This window comes from Salmo salar, chromosome ssa17 (assembly GCF_905237065.1).
Source record: "Salmo salar chromosome ssa17, Ssal_v3.1, whole genome shotgun sequence".
NCBI classification, from domain to species: Eukaryota; Metazoa; Chordata; class Actinopteri; order Salmoniformes; family Salmonidae; genus Salmo; species Salmo salar.
In genome coordinates this window covers 14,700,634-14,717,739 of record NC_059458.1, presented here as the reverse complement: position 1 = coordinate 14,717,739, position 17,106 = coordinate 14,700,634, and the positions used below count along the sequence as shown (strand labels likewise).

Sequence of the window (17,106 nt, the reverse complement as noted above, 5' to 3'; positions counted from 1 at the left end):
ATATTGTAATCCGATTAGATACTTCTGAAAAACTGGATGACTTTTAAATTAAGAACTGTGGCATGTCTCCACTAAACATCTTCTGTGATGGCCTTCCCCCACACAGGACACAGTAATGTTTCTCTCCATGTGCACTCTTAAGCCCATGATACAGTAGCAACATTACGTCCACAAATTCCACGTGTATCATGACCTTAAAGGCTCCAATGAAGATTTTCAGTGTGAAAAGAGACAAATCAGGTGGTCATCAAGTTCAGAAAAAGTATTTAATGTTGCAAACAGTAGAGGCCTACTGGGAGATCACTCTGCACAAAGTCAGCAACCTCTTCAAGATACAACTGCTAAAATGGAAAATGGCTCAAAGGCAAATTATTATTCGGAGTGACAAGAATATTAATTCTGAATGAGACATACGTGCATCATTATAGACGATGTGTGATACTGAACAATGAAACGCACTAAATGGTTTCTGGAAGAGACAGGCTACACAATTAACCATACAAGTGCTGTTCTCAGTGGGAAAATACAGCTTCACACTTAATGAAAATTACAGCCAATACAGAATGGAAAATGACAAGTTAAGCAGAATATGTCCTGATTATGGCCTTTAATAGTTATGCGTAGATGGTGCCGACAGACATGGCAGCTTTGCTTCTAGCTAAGTAACTTTGCAGTATTTTGTTTTTTTGTGTGTTATTTCTTAAATTACTGGCCCAGAACGTTTTGTGTTATTACATACAGCCGGAAAGTACTTTTGGATATCAGAGCGGCGGTAAAGCCCCAGCATCACAACTTTCCCGAATTGGATCCTGTTTCTTACCCCCCAGGGCATTTTTTTTAACTGTTAGATACTACTGCACTGTTGGAGCTAGGAACACAAGCATTTCGCTACACCCGCAATAACATCTGCTAAATATGTGTATGTGACCAATAAAATGTGATTTGAATAGAGAATCAGGCTTCAGGACTACCAGAGTAAAGGTTATTCAATCATGTCCTCAGGTGACCCTTTCAGGCTTTGAAGGTTGTTCTTCGCTGTGTGTTCTCCGATGACAATTCAACGCACTTCTGGCACTAAAGCATTTTCTACAGAAAACGTGGAAGATTCCTCGCATGTGTGAATGTCTCATACGCAGTGTCAAATGAAAGGCAGTTGTGTAAGATTTGCCAGTCATGGTATTGTGGTTCCTCCCCTCCGTCTCCCAAGACGATTTAGATTGGAAGGAGTGAACCATTTACAACAATCCTGACAGCAAAATAGTTTATTGCTCATCTGATTATCCTCATATGCACTTGTGACTGCCAGTGCTTAAAGATCTGCTACTATAGCAACAATTATCTGATTTCCCTCGTGTGAATCCTCATATGCACTGTCAGATTACCTTTATGACAAAAATATTTGCCACAATGACAGTTATAAGATGTCTCCTGTGTGATTCTTCATGTGATAACTTAGAGAAGTGTGCTGATTATAACATTTTCCACAGAACTGGCAGCGAAAACGTTTCTCCCCTGTGTGAATCCTCCTGTGAATATTCAGATCCCTAAATTTAAAAAAACATTTGCCACAATCATGGCAGCGATGCGATTTCTCCTCTGTGTGCGACCTCCTATGATAATTCAGGGACCCAGCATTAGAAAAATATTTGCCACATTCACCACAGCAATAACACTTCTCTCCTGTGTGATCCTTCAAAGTGGTCAAGGAGGGTTTGAAGCGGTCAGACTGAGTGAATACTTTGCCACAATTCACCCTTGTGTGAATCCTCATATGAGAATCCAGATATCCCCACTGAGCAAAACATTTGCCACATTCATCACAGCGAAACTGATTACCTCCGGAGTGTATCATGATCCTATGAGAATTCAGTTTTCCCATCTGAGTGAAACGTTCACCACAATCACTACAGCAAAATGATTTATTTTCTGTCTGACACTTCCTTTGCACTGGTGATTTCAGATCCATTGATTTTCTACCCTTGGAGCTGATAAAGCTTTTTCCCTTTTCTGCCTGTGTCCTCCTCGACTTGGCCTGGGGCCGAGAGCCACTGGTTGGTTTAGGTTTTGTTCTGTCTTTGTATTCTTCACTTTGGGTTTGTGAGGACTGAGTTGGGTACTGATCATAGTCACTTTTCACCCAGGCAGGAGTGAATACAGAGTCTTCCTCCTCCTGGATGATCCTGAATTCCTCCTGTTCCTCTTTAATCTGTATGGGGTTCCAGTCATCTTGCCCCAGATCGGGGCTCCACTCTTGTTCAAAGTGCTGCTGCTCAGGGGGAAACTCCACTTCAGAGACAATGAACTGCTCAAAATCTGAAGGGAAGGAGAAAAGATGAGTTAGATTTATAAGCTGATGCATTGTCTTATGTCAGGCAGTGTTTCATCCTCAACTGACAGTGTAGACAAATTCTGGGGTCCCTGTTTAAGGATAAGTTCAACCTTTTACGATGTAATACTAGTTGGTTCTTCACCTTGAAAGTAGTCTATAAATCTTTAAACAGCCACTACAAACATTGGCTAACTTAAGCCACAACTAGCAAAACATCTATGGAAGTGATAGGCAACTGTGCAATGTCAAATCAAATTAGGGCTGACCCCAATTAATCGACTGGTCGATTGTTTGGTCGTTAGGCTGTTGGTCGACCGAGATTGTTTTAGTCGAGCAGTAACAAATATATATCTGCGCCCATCTCTGTGAACTAATCCATTGCGGAGGCCTAGACTAAAGCCAATCTATGCTTGATTTGAAAATGTGGTCGGAGACTCCATATGGAGGGTGTGGACGCAGAGGTCATGCAGAGGCCAAATCGAGCTCTGTACCGCATCGCCATGCGCCTCCCAAATTTTGTAACAATGCGGAGGGCTCTGTATAGCTCCGCATTGACATGATTGGTTGACAGTTGGTGGGGGTGGTACATCCTGTATAAACACAAACTCACTTCCTTGACAACATCTCCGCACTGCTCTGTGAAGCGCAAGAAGTATGAATGCCCTGACTTCTGCTGAGGTCATATCCCCGTAAATGCTGCATGGCCAATGCAAACGTCAGATTGAACATGCGCCCAGATGCACAATGCACTTCGCTCTCCAGAATGCGCTCTCTCCCGGCAATTTGTGCACATTCATTGTTTCATAACTTCATTGTGTGAATTGTTTGCTTTTGATTGTTAGTGTATATCAATTCCCCATTACATACACTACCGGTCAAAAGTTTTAGAACACCTACACGTTCAAGGGTTTTTCTTTATTTGTACTATTTTCTACATTGTAGAATAATAGTGAAGACATCAAAACTATGAAATAACACATATGGAATCATGTAGTAACCAAAACTGTTCAATCAAAATATATTTTAGACTCTTCAAAGTAGCCACCCTTTGCCTTGATGACAGCTTTGCACACTCTTGGTATTCTCTCAACCAGCTTCACCTGGAATACTTTTCCAACAGTCTAGGAGTTCCCACATATGCTGAGCACTTGTTGGCTGCTTTTCCTTCACTCTGTGGTCTGACTCATCTCAAACCATCTCAATTGGATTGAGGTTGGGTGATTGTGGAGGCCAGGTCATCTGATGCAGCACTCCACCACTCTCCTTCTTGGTCAAATAGACCTTACACAGCCTGGAGGTGTGTTGGGTCATTGTCCTGTTGAAAAACAAATGATAGTGGGACTAAGTGCAAACCAGATGGCATATTGCTGCATAATGCTGTGGTTACCATGCTGGTTAAGTGTGTCTTGAATTGTAAATAAATCACAGTCAGTGTCAACAGCAAAGCACCCCCACACCATAACACCTCGTCTTCCATGCTTTATGGTGGGAAATACACATGCAGAGATAATCCCCTTCACCCACACCCCGTCTCACAAAGACACGGCGGTTGAAACCCAAAATCTCCAATTTGGACTCCAGACCAAAGGACAGATTTCCACCGGTCGAATGTCCATTGCTCATGTATCTTGGCCCAAGCAAGTCTCTTCTTCTTATTGGTGTCCTTTAGTAGTGGTTTCTTTGCAGCAATTCAACCCTGAAGGCCTGATTCACACAGTCTCCTCTGAACAGTTGATGCTGAGATGTGTCTGTTACTTGAACTTTGAAGCATTTATTTGGGCTGCAATTTCTGAGGCCACTAACTCTAATGAACTTATCCTCTGCAGCAGGTGTAACTCTGGGTCTTCCTTAAGTGACTGTCCTCATAAGAGCCAGTTTCATCATACCGCTTGATGGTTTTGCGACTGCACTTGATGAAACTTTTAATTTTCCGTATTGACTGACCTTCATGTCTTAAAGTAATGATGGACTGTCGTTTCTCTTTGCTTATTTGAGCTGTTCTTGCCATAATATGGACTTGGTCTTTTACCAAATAGGGCTATCTTCTGTATACCACCCCTACCTTGTCACAACACAACTGATTGGCTCAAACACATTAAGGAAAGACATTCCACAAATTAACAAGGCACACCTGTTAATTGAAATGCATTCCAGGTGACTACCTCATGAAGCTGGTTGAAAGAATGCCAAGAGTGTGCAAAGCTGTCATCAAGGCAAAAGGTGGCTACTTTGAAGAATCAACATTTATTTTGATTTGTTTAACACTTTTTTGGTTACTATTCCATGTGTTATTTCATAGGTTTGATGTTGTCACTATTATTCTACAATGTAGAAAATAGTACAAATAAAGAAAAAAAAGTCTTGAATGAGTAGGTGTTCTAAAACTTTTGACCGGTAGTGTATATCACCAGTAGTACATTTACCATTCATTCTTATAATTACTAATCTTCAATGTTTTACTTTGGTTTACGGTCATTTATTTTAATGCATTCAATATTATTATTCCAGTCTTCCTGTTCTCATTGTCAGAGTGGACACATTGTTTGCACAGTGCACAACCTATACTACACTTGTGAGAAACAAGTTTTGGTTAATTGAATTCCATTTGAGTTCTGTCAATTTAGTCACTGTGTTTTGTTTGAAGTGCTGCTGTCAATGTTGAGTAAGGATGTGCACGCATGGAAGTCGCCCTATAGGCTACCTGGCCTGCGTGCAAATGTAGGCATAGAAAGGTGCCCAGTTGGGGATCTGAAAGTATTTCTGACTGGCTTAATGCACCACCACGAATGACCTGTGGAGCTTCTCAAAGTAATGTTTTCTTCACCTCAAACAGCAAGCAAACTAAAAGTCTTTTACAATAAAATCTTTCCAGCTCTCTCTCTTTCGATAACCACTCGGCGTGAAAGGGGAAAATGTCATGCTCTGATCCAGTGGAAACGTCATACAAATAGGCTTCTTATTAGTGCTTGACTTGGACTGAAATAGGTTCCGCTACTCATTTTGGGTCATGGTACTGTTTATATTTAGGTGCAGGAGCTCCACAATACCTTTGAGCTAATATTCTATAAGAGGAACAGTAGCTCAAGCGGTTGAAAATTTGAGGGTGTCGTACTCAGCTCTGATGAGCTTCTGTCCAAGTCAACCACTGCTTCTTATCACTTGCGCAAATAGCCTACAGCTGTGTCTGTCCCGAGCTCACTATATTTTATACAATGTTGCAAGTAGCAAGCTTCCAGCTGGACCCAATTAATACAATGTTTCAAGTTTGTTGCAAACAGGCCAAATGTAGCCAATGTGATTTATAGGATATTTATTTTTATCAGGATATTTTTTACCTGCAGGCTGCAATATTTTTATTTGATGGCTTTATGTAGGCAATTTTTACATAGTTGGCAATGGCAATAGACGTTACAAACCTAAAAAGTATCATTTTCATTTGGATAGAATTTTGATTAACTACATGACAATGATTAAGATATGAAGACGTTATTATAAATTCAAATTCAACTGTTTCATGAAAATGTGCATATGAAAACCATAACTGGCACACAGATCTGCTGAAATGGTAAGATAAATGGTCATTCCACATGAGAAAGGTTGCCTACTCCTCGTGTAGCCTATTACCGGCAACTTCAGGAGAGTAATGGCAGGAGCTGGAGGAGAATAGTTGGGTCAGGTTAAGTTCTTCTGGTTATCTCGATCTATGTCGCCCTCGAGGCATGAAATCGTAAGCTTAAAGCATCAGACAAGCTCAATGCATATAGTTGATTTTATTAAAACACATGGGGTGTCTATATATAAAAAAAGATACACTCGGTCAACCAATATTTTTTGTTGTTGTCAGGGACAGCCCTAAATCCAATAATTGTGTTGATTTCAGTTGATTTGGCTATTAACTGGAAAAGTGTTTCATTAAGACAGGAGGCATGTTCTGTCCGTTTTTGTTTTTTTGCCTCTATCCATTTTAAGTTAGTAAGGAGGACACCCGCATATTTTGCAACCTGAATGGAGGATGTTTAATGTATTCACTGGTAGCAGGGAAATCAGTGTGCTAGCCAATGCACAATGTCTGTTGAAACGATAGCTGGAACGTCAAAAGACAGAAACAGCGACTACTAGCAGCTGTTCAGGCTAGAAATGATGCAGAGGCAGGCTGCTAGTGGAGTCATGGCAGAGGGGAAGAGGTGAAGCGAGAGGGTTTACTCCACCCCAAATCTGTCCACATTAAGCAGGTCATTAATTATTACGCAAGTGAGCAGTTTTTGCATGGGGGGCAATGAGTGTGGAATTTTGTCAAGATAAAAATGTATTGCCATTTTGATAAATTAGGCTTTTAAAAAAATATATATTATCGCCTTCCCTGTGGCTCAGTTGGTAGAGCATGGTGTGTGCAACACCAGGGTTGTGGGTTCGATTCCCACAAAAAATGCATGAAATGAAAATGAAATGTATGTTTTCACTACTGTAAGTCGCTCTGGATAAGAGCGTCTGCTAAATTACTAAAATGTCAAATGTAATATAAAAGTTTTGTAACACTTAGGTTATTACAGGTGTACCACAGGAGGCTGGTGGGTGGAGGACCGCTAATAATATTGGCTGGAATGGAGTAAATGGAATGATAAGAAACACATACCTTAATACATGTGGTGCCACTGATATAAATATGATGCACTGACATCCTGGTAACTTTGAGAAAAAACACTTTATATCAGAGTTGTCCCTGTTGAAATTCAAGACTTCAATGCATATTCATGAGGATAGCATAGCATCTCATTCTGCATTGAATACAGTCCATTGACTTCAACACCCTTCGTCAAATATTCAAAAAAGTATTCAAATAACGAGATATATCCACCAATCCAAAGAGAGGAACAGGCATGAGCTTGACAGCCCGCCGTTCTGCTCTGTGGACATCAAATCCAATTGTTAGGGAGAAGACAAGCATCTCCTCATACAGTATATCTGCGGCGTTTTCATTATGGAAACCGTTCACCGTTTTTAAGAACCAAACGAAGAACCATATATGTGACATTTTTTCCATTTTAAGATATTATTCAGTTATTTTTATATTATCAATTGTGTGTACCACATTAGGTGTTTTATGGTTGACAAATAATTCACCATACTCATATCTTCCAACAATTGATATTTTTTTGTTATTTCAAAAAATACTTTTTTTATTGCCGTTTTAATTTTTAGAATGTGGAAGAACAGTATATCTCCAGTGATGATTTCAGTTTGTGGAAGAACAGTATATCTCCAGTGATGATTTCAGTTTGTGGAAGAACAGTATATCTCCAGTGATGATTTCAGTTTGTGGAAGAACAGTATATCTCCAGTGATGATTTCAGTTTGTGGAAGAACAGTATATGTGACATGTTGCATGACACTTGTAAGATGTCCTTTTTTAACACCTGATATGTTTTAAGTACAGATGCCCTTCATGTAAATAACTTAAATGCAATATGTAGTTAATTCATTTGTATGGAGGTTCATTTAAAGGTGGTCTATCAACTTTAGCACTGATGACTTCTCTTAAAAGTTGAGTCATGAAATCTTAGTCTCATTTAAAATGAAGCCCTCAATGTGAACATACCATAGAATAACTACAAAAATAGAATACAATTAAATTAATTCAATCAAAAGAAGCCCAACTTGTACATATCAAATATGGATCAATGTGATGTGCCAATATGCATATCCATTATGCAGGTCCCTAAGGTCAATATTACAAAACGTTCAGAAAACCATTCTCTTTGCGTATAACACTATGATCAGCAATTAAGTTTTGAATTGCGCTAAACCCATGCTAAAGGCAAGAAATGTCCTTCTGTACTGAGGTGACAGCAGTAAATAAGTATTAACTGCTTAGAGTTGATGCTAAATGTGGTGACAGAGAGATGTACTGTATATTGTAATGAATAAAACAAGGGAATCAAGATCAAATGAATACTCACATACTGTATGTGATGACTTGTTTGTTTTTAATTCATTCAGATTCAAAAAAGGTTCAAATGATCACACACAAAATCATTCTCAACAGAACACATTGTACATAACATTTTCTACACTAGGAACAACATCTTAAAATTAAATTAATTCACTATATTGTGCTGGTTGAAATCATACACAAATTGATTCACATAGAAAACACCTACTATACATTTAATTTCCTACAGTAGGGGTGACATGTCTTCTGAAATGTATTCAGATTCATCATACTATACAGGTTCGGGGGATCATAAACTCACTGAAAAAACGGTTCATTATGTAGCTTGGTTTAACAACAAATGATTCACTCTGCAGTGATTTATAAAAAGAGCGTGCAGCAGCTGGCAAGTAGTTGAGCATGGTCATCAGATTTTGGTACTTGTTTTTTTTTTGATGGGCAGAGGACTCTCATATGCTCTAGGGTAGTGGCTTGCAAAATAGGGAGGTTGAGGTGTAGCTCCTTGTTTTGGTTTGGAGATGAGCCACGATTTCCATCCCTCAAATAGACTGTGGCTCTGTCTGGCGTACAGATTCCAAGGATCCTCAACTGAAATTACAACAGAAACATTTTAAGTTCCTGACATCAATAAACAACTTTCACAGTCAAGCATTAGGATATTTTATTGTTAGAACAACATGTTGCATGTTGATGGGATGTTAGAATACAATATGTTTGTAATTGATATTCATATAGACATTAATTCATATTTTCACTTGCCTGAAGACGGCTGTTGGTTAGCTGGAACACAGACATGAAAGTGACCTTGCACACATTAAATCTCTGGCTGCTTGCTGTACATGGTATTTGAAGGTTTGTTTCCGTCGTTTGTTCTCCTTTGTATCCTCATGCTGCAATAAAAATTGACAATGATAAATTCAGAATTTAATATACCGTAGCACATTCGGGGTATTGCTTGATCAGGACGTCCATCTTTCACACACTCCCAACCTATACACAGAATGAGTTTGTATTGCACCATTGTGTAACACTGCACTTTTAGAGTTAACGTTAATGTACGTATCATTACTGTCAAAGTTAAACTATGCAAGTGTTCAATATAGCTATTATAATAATAGGAGTTTTGTCCTATTTCTAACCTGTTCTAAGCCGGAGAGAATCAACGCTTGTTGTTTCTCGTATGGGACAGTGTAGAAAGTGTTGAACAGATGCAGCTTGCGCTCATCAGTCAACTTTCCACAATCCTTTCTGCACGTCGTGGAACAAACACGCTCTTCCCTGCAGGATACAGTGTAACGTTACATATAACTAGCTAGCTACTGTAGCCATGTCGAATCATCCGGTGGATGGAGAAAAAGTAGCTAGCTATGTTTCTTCTATAATCTAGCAATAACATTTGTAACGATAGTGTATAAGTTAGTAGCCAACGAACTTTAGCTAATATGTTTTCTCTATAGTTACAGAACATTAATGTTAGTTACTGTACTCTATAGCTAGCTAGCTTGATTGTTTGATATACGGTTCTTCCACATACCTCTTTTGGACAGCTTTTCCCATTTTTTTCTTGACCCTTACGATTTGTATAGGGTTTTCCCACATCCCGTAAGATCTTCCTTTGCCTGTCTTTCCATTCTTTTAGTTTTGTTTTACGTTTCTTTCCCACATTTCGGCGATTTTCATCAGCAACAGAAAAGTTGTGCGCTTGTCCGTCCATTCTGAGTGGTGCACATAAACGGTTATTCCACGAGAGCCTATCTTTAAATGTAAAAATATTGTTAATTAGCGCGTGGAAAGCTTGTGAAACCGGTTCACTATAGAAAAAGGGGGTCCAATAATGATTTTTCATGTATATCTCTTTTTTTTGGTTGAAAAATGTCACATATATGGTTCTTCGTCTGTAGGTTCTTCCCGTTACATTCGCTTCTGTTTAATAACTGTTTTGCAACAGAATTGGCGTAATGAAGATGTCCCCAGCCATAGTTGCGTCACTAGTTACCACAGCCAGTCATAAACGTCTTATTTGGTGTGGTTTATCTTGGCATCTAACGTTGTGGTGCATTACCGCCACCTACTGTCCTGGAGTGTGGGCCAGTGACAGGGTGAAACTAAAACCTACCTGCCAGCTCCATTGTTCTTAAAAAAATATAAAATATTTGAGACTATATCTAAGGATGTTCTACTCAATATACTGGTTAAACTCATTTCCTGTTTCCCCTTCTCCCTCATTCTAGATCGCAACCCCTCCCACTGATACTGCCCACACTGTTGCAATACATACTCCACAGTCTCTGTTTCAAAGTCAGAAACACCGCCTATTCTACAATTTATCTTCTTAAAATAGGTTTTTAACCCTAACCCAATGCTAACCTTATACCTAACCTTAAATTAATACCATAAATGTTTACGATAGAGCCGATTGGTTGTGTGGCTGTGGTAACTAGTGACAACCCCTGATCGTGTGCAACTGCAACATGGCTGCCGGGTTTGCTAGCTGTAGGCACATAGGTTTTCTAGCCACGTCAGGCTAGCTTCCTGCTCCACTGAATTAAATCCTCAACAATGCAAATGTGTATAACATTTATGTTGAATACTGAGAAAGTAACACACCTGCTCTATACAACTTTATCTCAGGTTTCAGGATGATGTCAAGCAGCCCCTGTAGACGTCGGTTGTCCTCTTTCGATAGATAAACGTTGTCCTGGTACTCTGATATCGTTTTTGCAACGGCTCTGAATATCTCCTCCGCAGCGCCTGTACATCGTTGGTTAAAAATCACTCTCAACAACTCCAATTTAGACATTTTCTTTTCAGATAATGCCAATGGCTAGCTTGTGTTGCGTTCTGTCACCCATGAAGCCTACAAGAGTAATGAAGAACTTCCGGGGCAAGTTTTTTTAATCCTTCAAAGTAAGAGTAATGTTATGTGAAACTGTAAAATTAACAATAAAAGCAAAAATTGAATTATCAACATTTTATACTAGTTAGAAAACACACGGATCTCTTGAAGTCATGTGATTATTGTTTAGTTTTTTAAAACAGGATGCCCACTCTTCAAGAAATCATTCCATAACTTTTCCATAAAATGTTTTATGACTTACAAGGATGAAAATACTCATTTTTTATTTATTTAACCTTTATTTAACTAGGCAAGTCAGTTAAGTTAAGAACAAATTCCTATTTACAACTATGGCCTACCAAAAGGCAAAAGACCTCCTGCGGAGATGGGGGGCTGGGGTTATTTTTTAAGATATATATATATATATATTACACTTAAAAAAAAATATCAATACTTTTTTTTATATAAAAAAAAAATAAAAATAGGGGGAAAAACACACGATAACTACACACCGAAGTAGGTATCATACATGTATGTGTAGATAAACAATGTATCAATTCCCTAGGTGAAAATCCAGTTTGTTCAGGTAGAGAATGGCTACTGGTGTCTAGTGGGCTGAACTGGTATCTAATGGTTTCTACTGGATTCAATAGGACCAGTTTAAGTGACCGTTTGAGCTAGACTCGGTTACAGCTTGCATCAATGTGGATTTCATCAGATCAAGATATAATTATATCACTATAGTTGGACCAATTATTTGACAGATATTGTGCAGTGATTGCCTGGCAGGGTTCACATGGAAAGTTATAAAAGGAGACTAATATAATCAAGTTAAAATCTATGAACAATAGTAACTTGTCTGTCTGATGCCCTTCCCTACACAGGGCAAAGTCATGTTCCCGTACATTCTCTCCATGTGTCTGCTTAAGCCTTTGCTTTGAAGCAATCATCACTTAGCCTATTTCGTTTCTTCTTAGTTTGTATTCTCTAAAGACTATTCAATGCACTTTTGGCACTTAAGCATTTGAAAGACACTTGTAAGATTCCTCCTGTGTGAATGTCTCATACACAGTAGCCACATTTCCATCCACAGTTTTAATGTTATTTGTCACATACACATGTTTAGCAGATGTTATTGTGGTGCATGTGTTTCTAGCTCCAACCGTGCAGTAACATCTAACAATTCACAACAATACACACAACCTAAAAGTAAAATAATGGAATTAAGGAATATATAAATATTAAGATGTGCAATGTCAGAGTGGCATAGACTAAAATACAGTAGAATAGAATACAGTATATACACATGAGATGAGTAAAGCAGTATGTAAACATTAAACATGAGTAAAGTGACTAGTGTTCTATTATTAAAGTGGCCATTTCAAGTCTATGTATATGGGGAAGCAGCCTCTAAAGGAGTAGGGTTATGTAACCGGGTGGAAGTCGCATAGTGATGGAAGCCGCATAGTGATTTGTAACCGGGTGGAAGCCGCATAGTGATTTAACAGTTTAATGGCCTTGAGATAGACTGAAAAACAGCTCCTCTCGGTCCCAGCTTTGAAGCACCTGTACTGACCATGCCTTTTAGATGATAGCGGGGTGAACAGGCAGTGGCTCGGGTGGTTATCGTCCTTGATCTTTTTGGCCTTCCTGTGACATTGGGTGCTGTAGGGCAGGTAGTTTGCTCCCAGTAATGCGTTGGGCAGATCGCACTACCCTCTGGAGAGTCCTGCGGTTGAGGGCGGTGCAGTTGCCGTAACAGGCGGTGATACAACCCGACAGGATGCTTTCAATTGTGCATCTGTAAAAGTTTGTGAGGGTTTCAGATGCCAAGCCAAATTTCTTCAGCCTCCTGAGGTTGAGAAGAGGCACTGTTGCGCCTTCTTCACCACACTGTCTGTGTGGGTGGACCATTTCAGATCGTCAGTGATGTGTACGCTGAGGAACTTGAAGCTTTCCACCTCCTCCACTGTGGTCCCATCGCTGTGGATAGGGGCGTGCTCCCTCTGCTGTTTTCTGAAGTCCACGATCATCTCATTTGTTTTGTCAACATTGAGTGAGAGGTTATTTTCCTGGCACCACTCTCCCAGGGCCATCACCTCCTCTCTGTAGGCTGTCTCGTCATTGATGGTAATCAAGCCTACTACGGTTGTGTCGTCTGCAAGCTTGATGATCGACTTGGAGGTGTGTGTGGCCACGCAGTCATGGGTGAACAGGGAGAACATGAGGGGGCTGAGCACGCACCCTTGTGGGGCCCCTGTGTTGAGGATCAGCGAAGTGGAGGTGTTGTTTCCTAGCTGGGGGTGGTCCGTCAGGAAGTCCAGGACCCAGTTGCACAGGGCAGGGTTCAGACTCAGGGCCCCGAGCTTAAGGATGAGCTTGGAGGGTACTATGGTGTTGAATGCTGAGCTATAGTCAATTGTTTTACATTTATTATTATTTTTTTTTTTTTTCCTCACCTTTATTTAACCAGGTAGGCCAGTTGAGACCAAGTTCTCATTTACAACTGCGACCTGGCTAAGATAAAGCAAAGCAGTGCGACAAAAACAACAGAGTTACACATAGGATAAAAAAAGTACAGTCAATAACACAATATAAACATCTATATACAGTGTGTGCAAATGGAGTAAGGAGGTAAGGCAATAAATAGGCCATAGTAGCGAGGTAATTACAATTTCGCAAATTAACCCTGAAGTGATAGATGTGCAGATGATGATGTGCAAGTAGAAATACTGGTGTGCAAAAGAGCAAAAAAGTTAATAAAAACAATATAAGTCTCCAACTTCAGCGATTTTTGCAATTCGTTACAGTCATTGGTAGAGAACTGAGCAGAGAACTGAAAGGAAAGGCGGCCAAAGTGGGTGTTGGCTTTGGGGATGACCAGTGAGATCTACCTGCTGAAGCGCGTGCTACGGGTGGGTGTTGTTATGGTGACCAGTGAGCTGAGATAAGGCGGAGCTTTACCTAGCAAAGACTTATAGACGACTTCGAGCCAGTGGGTCTGGCGATGAATATGTAGCGAGGGCCAGCCGACGAGAGCATACAGGTCGCAGCGGTGGGTGGTATATGGGGCTTTGGTGACAAAACGGATGGCACTGTGATAGACTGCATCCAATTTGCTGAGTAGAGTGTTGATGACTATTTCGTAAATGACATTGCCGAAGTCGAGGATCGATAGGATAGTCAGTTTTACGAGGGTATGTTTGGCAGCGTGAGTGAAGGAGGCTTTGTTGCGAAATAGGAAGCCGATTCTAGATTTAATTTTGGATTGGAGATGCTTAATATGAGTCTGGAAGGAGAGTTTACAGTCTAGCCAGACACCTAGATATTTGTAGTTGTCCACATATTCTAAGTCAGAACCGTCCAGAGTAGTGATGCTAGTCAGGCGGGCAGCGATTTTTTTGATAAGCATTCATTTAGTTTTACTAGCGTTTAAGAGCAGTTGGAGGCCACGGAAGGAGTGTTGTATGGCATTGAAGCTCGTTTGGAGGTTTGTTAACACAGTGTCCAAAGAAGGGCCCGCAGAAAGAGCGACATCATTGATATATACAGAGAAAAGAGGAGTCGGCTCGAGAATTGAACCCTGTGGTACCCCCATAGATACTGCCAGGGGTCCGGACAACAGGCCCTCCGATTTGACACACTGAACTCTGTCTGAGAAGGTGTTGGAGAACCAGGAGAGGCAGTCATTTGAGAAACCAAGGCTGTTTAGTCTGCCGATAAGAATACGGTGAATGACAGAGTCGAAAGCCTTGGCCAGGTCGATGAAGACGGCTGCACAGGGGGGGAGGGGGAATATACACAGCTGTGACTATAACCGAAGATAATTATCTTGGGAGGTAATACGGTCGGCATTTGATTGTGAGGTATTCAAGGTTGAGTGAACAAAAGGTCTGGAGTTTATGTATGTTATCACAATCACACCATGAGTGGTTAATCATGAAACATACACCCCCCGCCTTTCTTCTTCCCGTAGAGTTCTTTATTCTTGTCTGTGCGATATACTGAGAACCCAGCTGGCTGTATGGACAAAGACAGTATATCTCGAGAGAGCCATGTTTCCGTGTAACAGAGTATGTTACAATCCCTGATGTCTCTCTGGAAGGAGATTCTCGCCCTGAGCTTGTCTACTTTATTATCCAGAGACTGAACATTAGCGAGTAATTCAATCTGCTCTGAAGCGTATTCAATCTGCTCTGAAGCGCCTCCTGAGTCAGACTAGAAGTCCACTCCGAATACCTCTTCTCCACCGGCAGTGTTTTGGATCATACCATATATATTAAAAAAATGTAATCACAACAGCTGTGATGGAAACTGGAAGTTTCTGGACAATTTTATAAATGCCTACATTAATTATGTGAGAAATGGCAGTGGATACGGCTTTATGTGCAAATATTGATATAATAACCATCATATGGAAGTAAACTTGGGAGTCACGCGATGATATGGTGTGTGCTCCTCCCACTACGACTCAGGAAACCATGCAGTTTATTAGGCTAGATTAAATATGTTTTTAAATAACCTTTATTTGATCAGGGGGTCATACTGAGACAAAGGTCTCTTTTACAGATGAGCCCTGAATTACATAAATGATAGAAAATGAAAAAAAATATATATAAATGCATGCAGAAAGAAAAACATTTATCAGTAATAAGTTCCTCAATCAGCCTTCTGAATTGCCCTAGAGGCACCAGAACATCAAATTTAAAACATTTTCATGATCGTTCCACAAATAAGGTGCAAGAAAACTATGAGAGACCAAAGGAATATGCATTTAGCCAGTCATGAGACCGGGTGTGGTAACTTGTATGTCTAAATTCTAGTAATTATGTTAGGTAGGTACAGTGGGACTTTTTGTAAAAGAGCTTTAGAAATGAAAACATAGCAAATTGTCAACCTACGTGACATCAGAAAGCCAACCAACTTCCTGGTAGAGAATGCAGTGATGAGCACTAAAATTGTCACTTGTAAAAAAGCGCAGTGCGCTATGATAAACTGCATCGAACAGCTTTAATGAAGTGGCAGCTGCGTTCATATAGATGTCACTAAAGTCTAGGACCAATAGGAATGTCGACTGAATAATCTGCTTTCTACTATTTAGCGAGAGGCAGGACCTATTTCTATAGAAGAAGCACATTTTTATTCTCAGCATCTTAGCTCATCAATATGCTTTTTAAAAAGACAGCTTTTCATCCATCCAGATGCCCAGATATTTGTAAGCAGGGACACGATCAAGCTGGACACCATCCGAAGTACATATGCTTGAATCAGACTTATTTTTATGCGCTCTAGAGAACAACATATTACTTAATTTTCAGTACTAATTTCAGGTCAGTAAAGTTCTTCTGTAATACAATGAAGGCAGACTGTAGTTCAGATAGAGCCTGGTCAACCGTGGGGACAATAGCATACACAACAGTATCATTGGCATACAAGTGCAGGTTACAATTTTTTTACAGACAAGTTGATATTGTTAATGCAAATAGTAAAAAGTACAGGACCCAGAATTGATCCAGAAGGACACCTTTCCTATTTAACCTGATTTAACACCATCAGTAGATATACATCGAGTTAAATCTGTCAAGTAATTTTTAAACCAGTTACATGCAGCCTGGTCTTGGCCAATTGAGGAAAGCCTCTGAATTAGCAGTGAGTGATTAACAGTATTGAAAGCCTTTGGCAGGTCAATGAAGAGGGAAGCACAATGTTGCCTTTTATCTATACAACTAACCACAATTTATAACTAGAGATGCAGCAGAGATAGTGCTACGACCTGGTCTAAAACCCAACTGATGTACATTTAGAATACACTTCAAAGATAAGAAAGTTCTTAGCTGAGAATTAATCAAGGGTTCTAATATTTTAGCTAGGCAAGAAAGTTTAGAAATAGGCCAATAATTATTTAGGATTGCAAAGGGTCGGAAACTTTCCGGCAAATTTCCGGAATGGGAAGTTAAGCCCTGGAATTTGGGGAATTTTGCTTAAATTCAT

At 40.0% G+C, this 17,106-nt stretch overlaps 1 protein-coding gene and 1 long non-coding RNA gene across 3 annotated transcripts; both read right to left on the bottom strand.

The window, feature by feature from the left end:
• Nucleotides 1-247: 247 nt before the first annotated feature.
• Nucleotides 248-11,155, bottom strand: LOC123728155 (zinc finger protein 239). Of its 2 annotated transcripts, none has more exons than XM_045698873.1 (2): nucleotides 10,887-11,155; nucleotides 248-2,313 (listed from the first exon to the last, which is right to left on the bottom strand). In XM_045698873.1, exons 1-2 carry the CDS (start codon nucleotides 11,077-11,079, stop codon nucleotides 1,415-1,417), a joined length of 1,092 nt encoding a protein of 363 aa, XP_045554829.1. In that variant the 5' UTR covers nucleotides 11,080-11,155; the 3' UTR covers nucleotides 248-1,414. The 2 variants fall into 2 exon arrangements, with proteins under 2 accessions (XP_045554829.1, XP_045554830.1); XM_045698874.1 differs by lacking the exon at nucleotides 10,887-11,155 and adding an exon at nucleotides 3,430-3,534.
• Nucleotides 9,045-10,880, bottom strand: LOC123728156 (uncharacterized). The gene is made up of 3 exons (XR_006759980.1): nucleotides 9,814-10,880; nucleotides 9,419-9,557; nucleotides 9,045-9,169 (listed from the first exon to the last, which is right to left on the bottom strand). It is a non-coding gene; the product is annotated as an uncharacterized lncRNA (long non-coding RNA).
• Nucleotides 11,156-17,106: the final 5,951 nt, after the last annotated feature.

Coding starts and splice junctions, on each gene's coding strand:
- LOC123728155 (XM_045698873.1), bottom strand. CDS start 11,079: ATGTCTAAATTGGAGTTGTTGAGAGTGATTTTTAACCAACGATGTACA. Junction 2,314..10,886: donor GATAAAGTTGTATAGAGCAG/GTGTGTTACTTT, acceptor CCTTCCCTTCAG/ATTTTGAGCAGTTCATTGTC.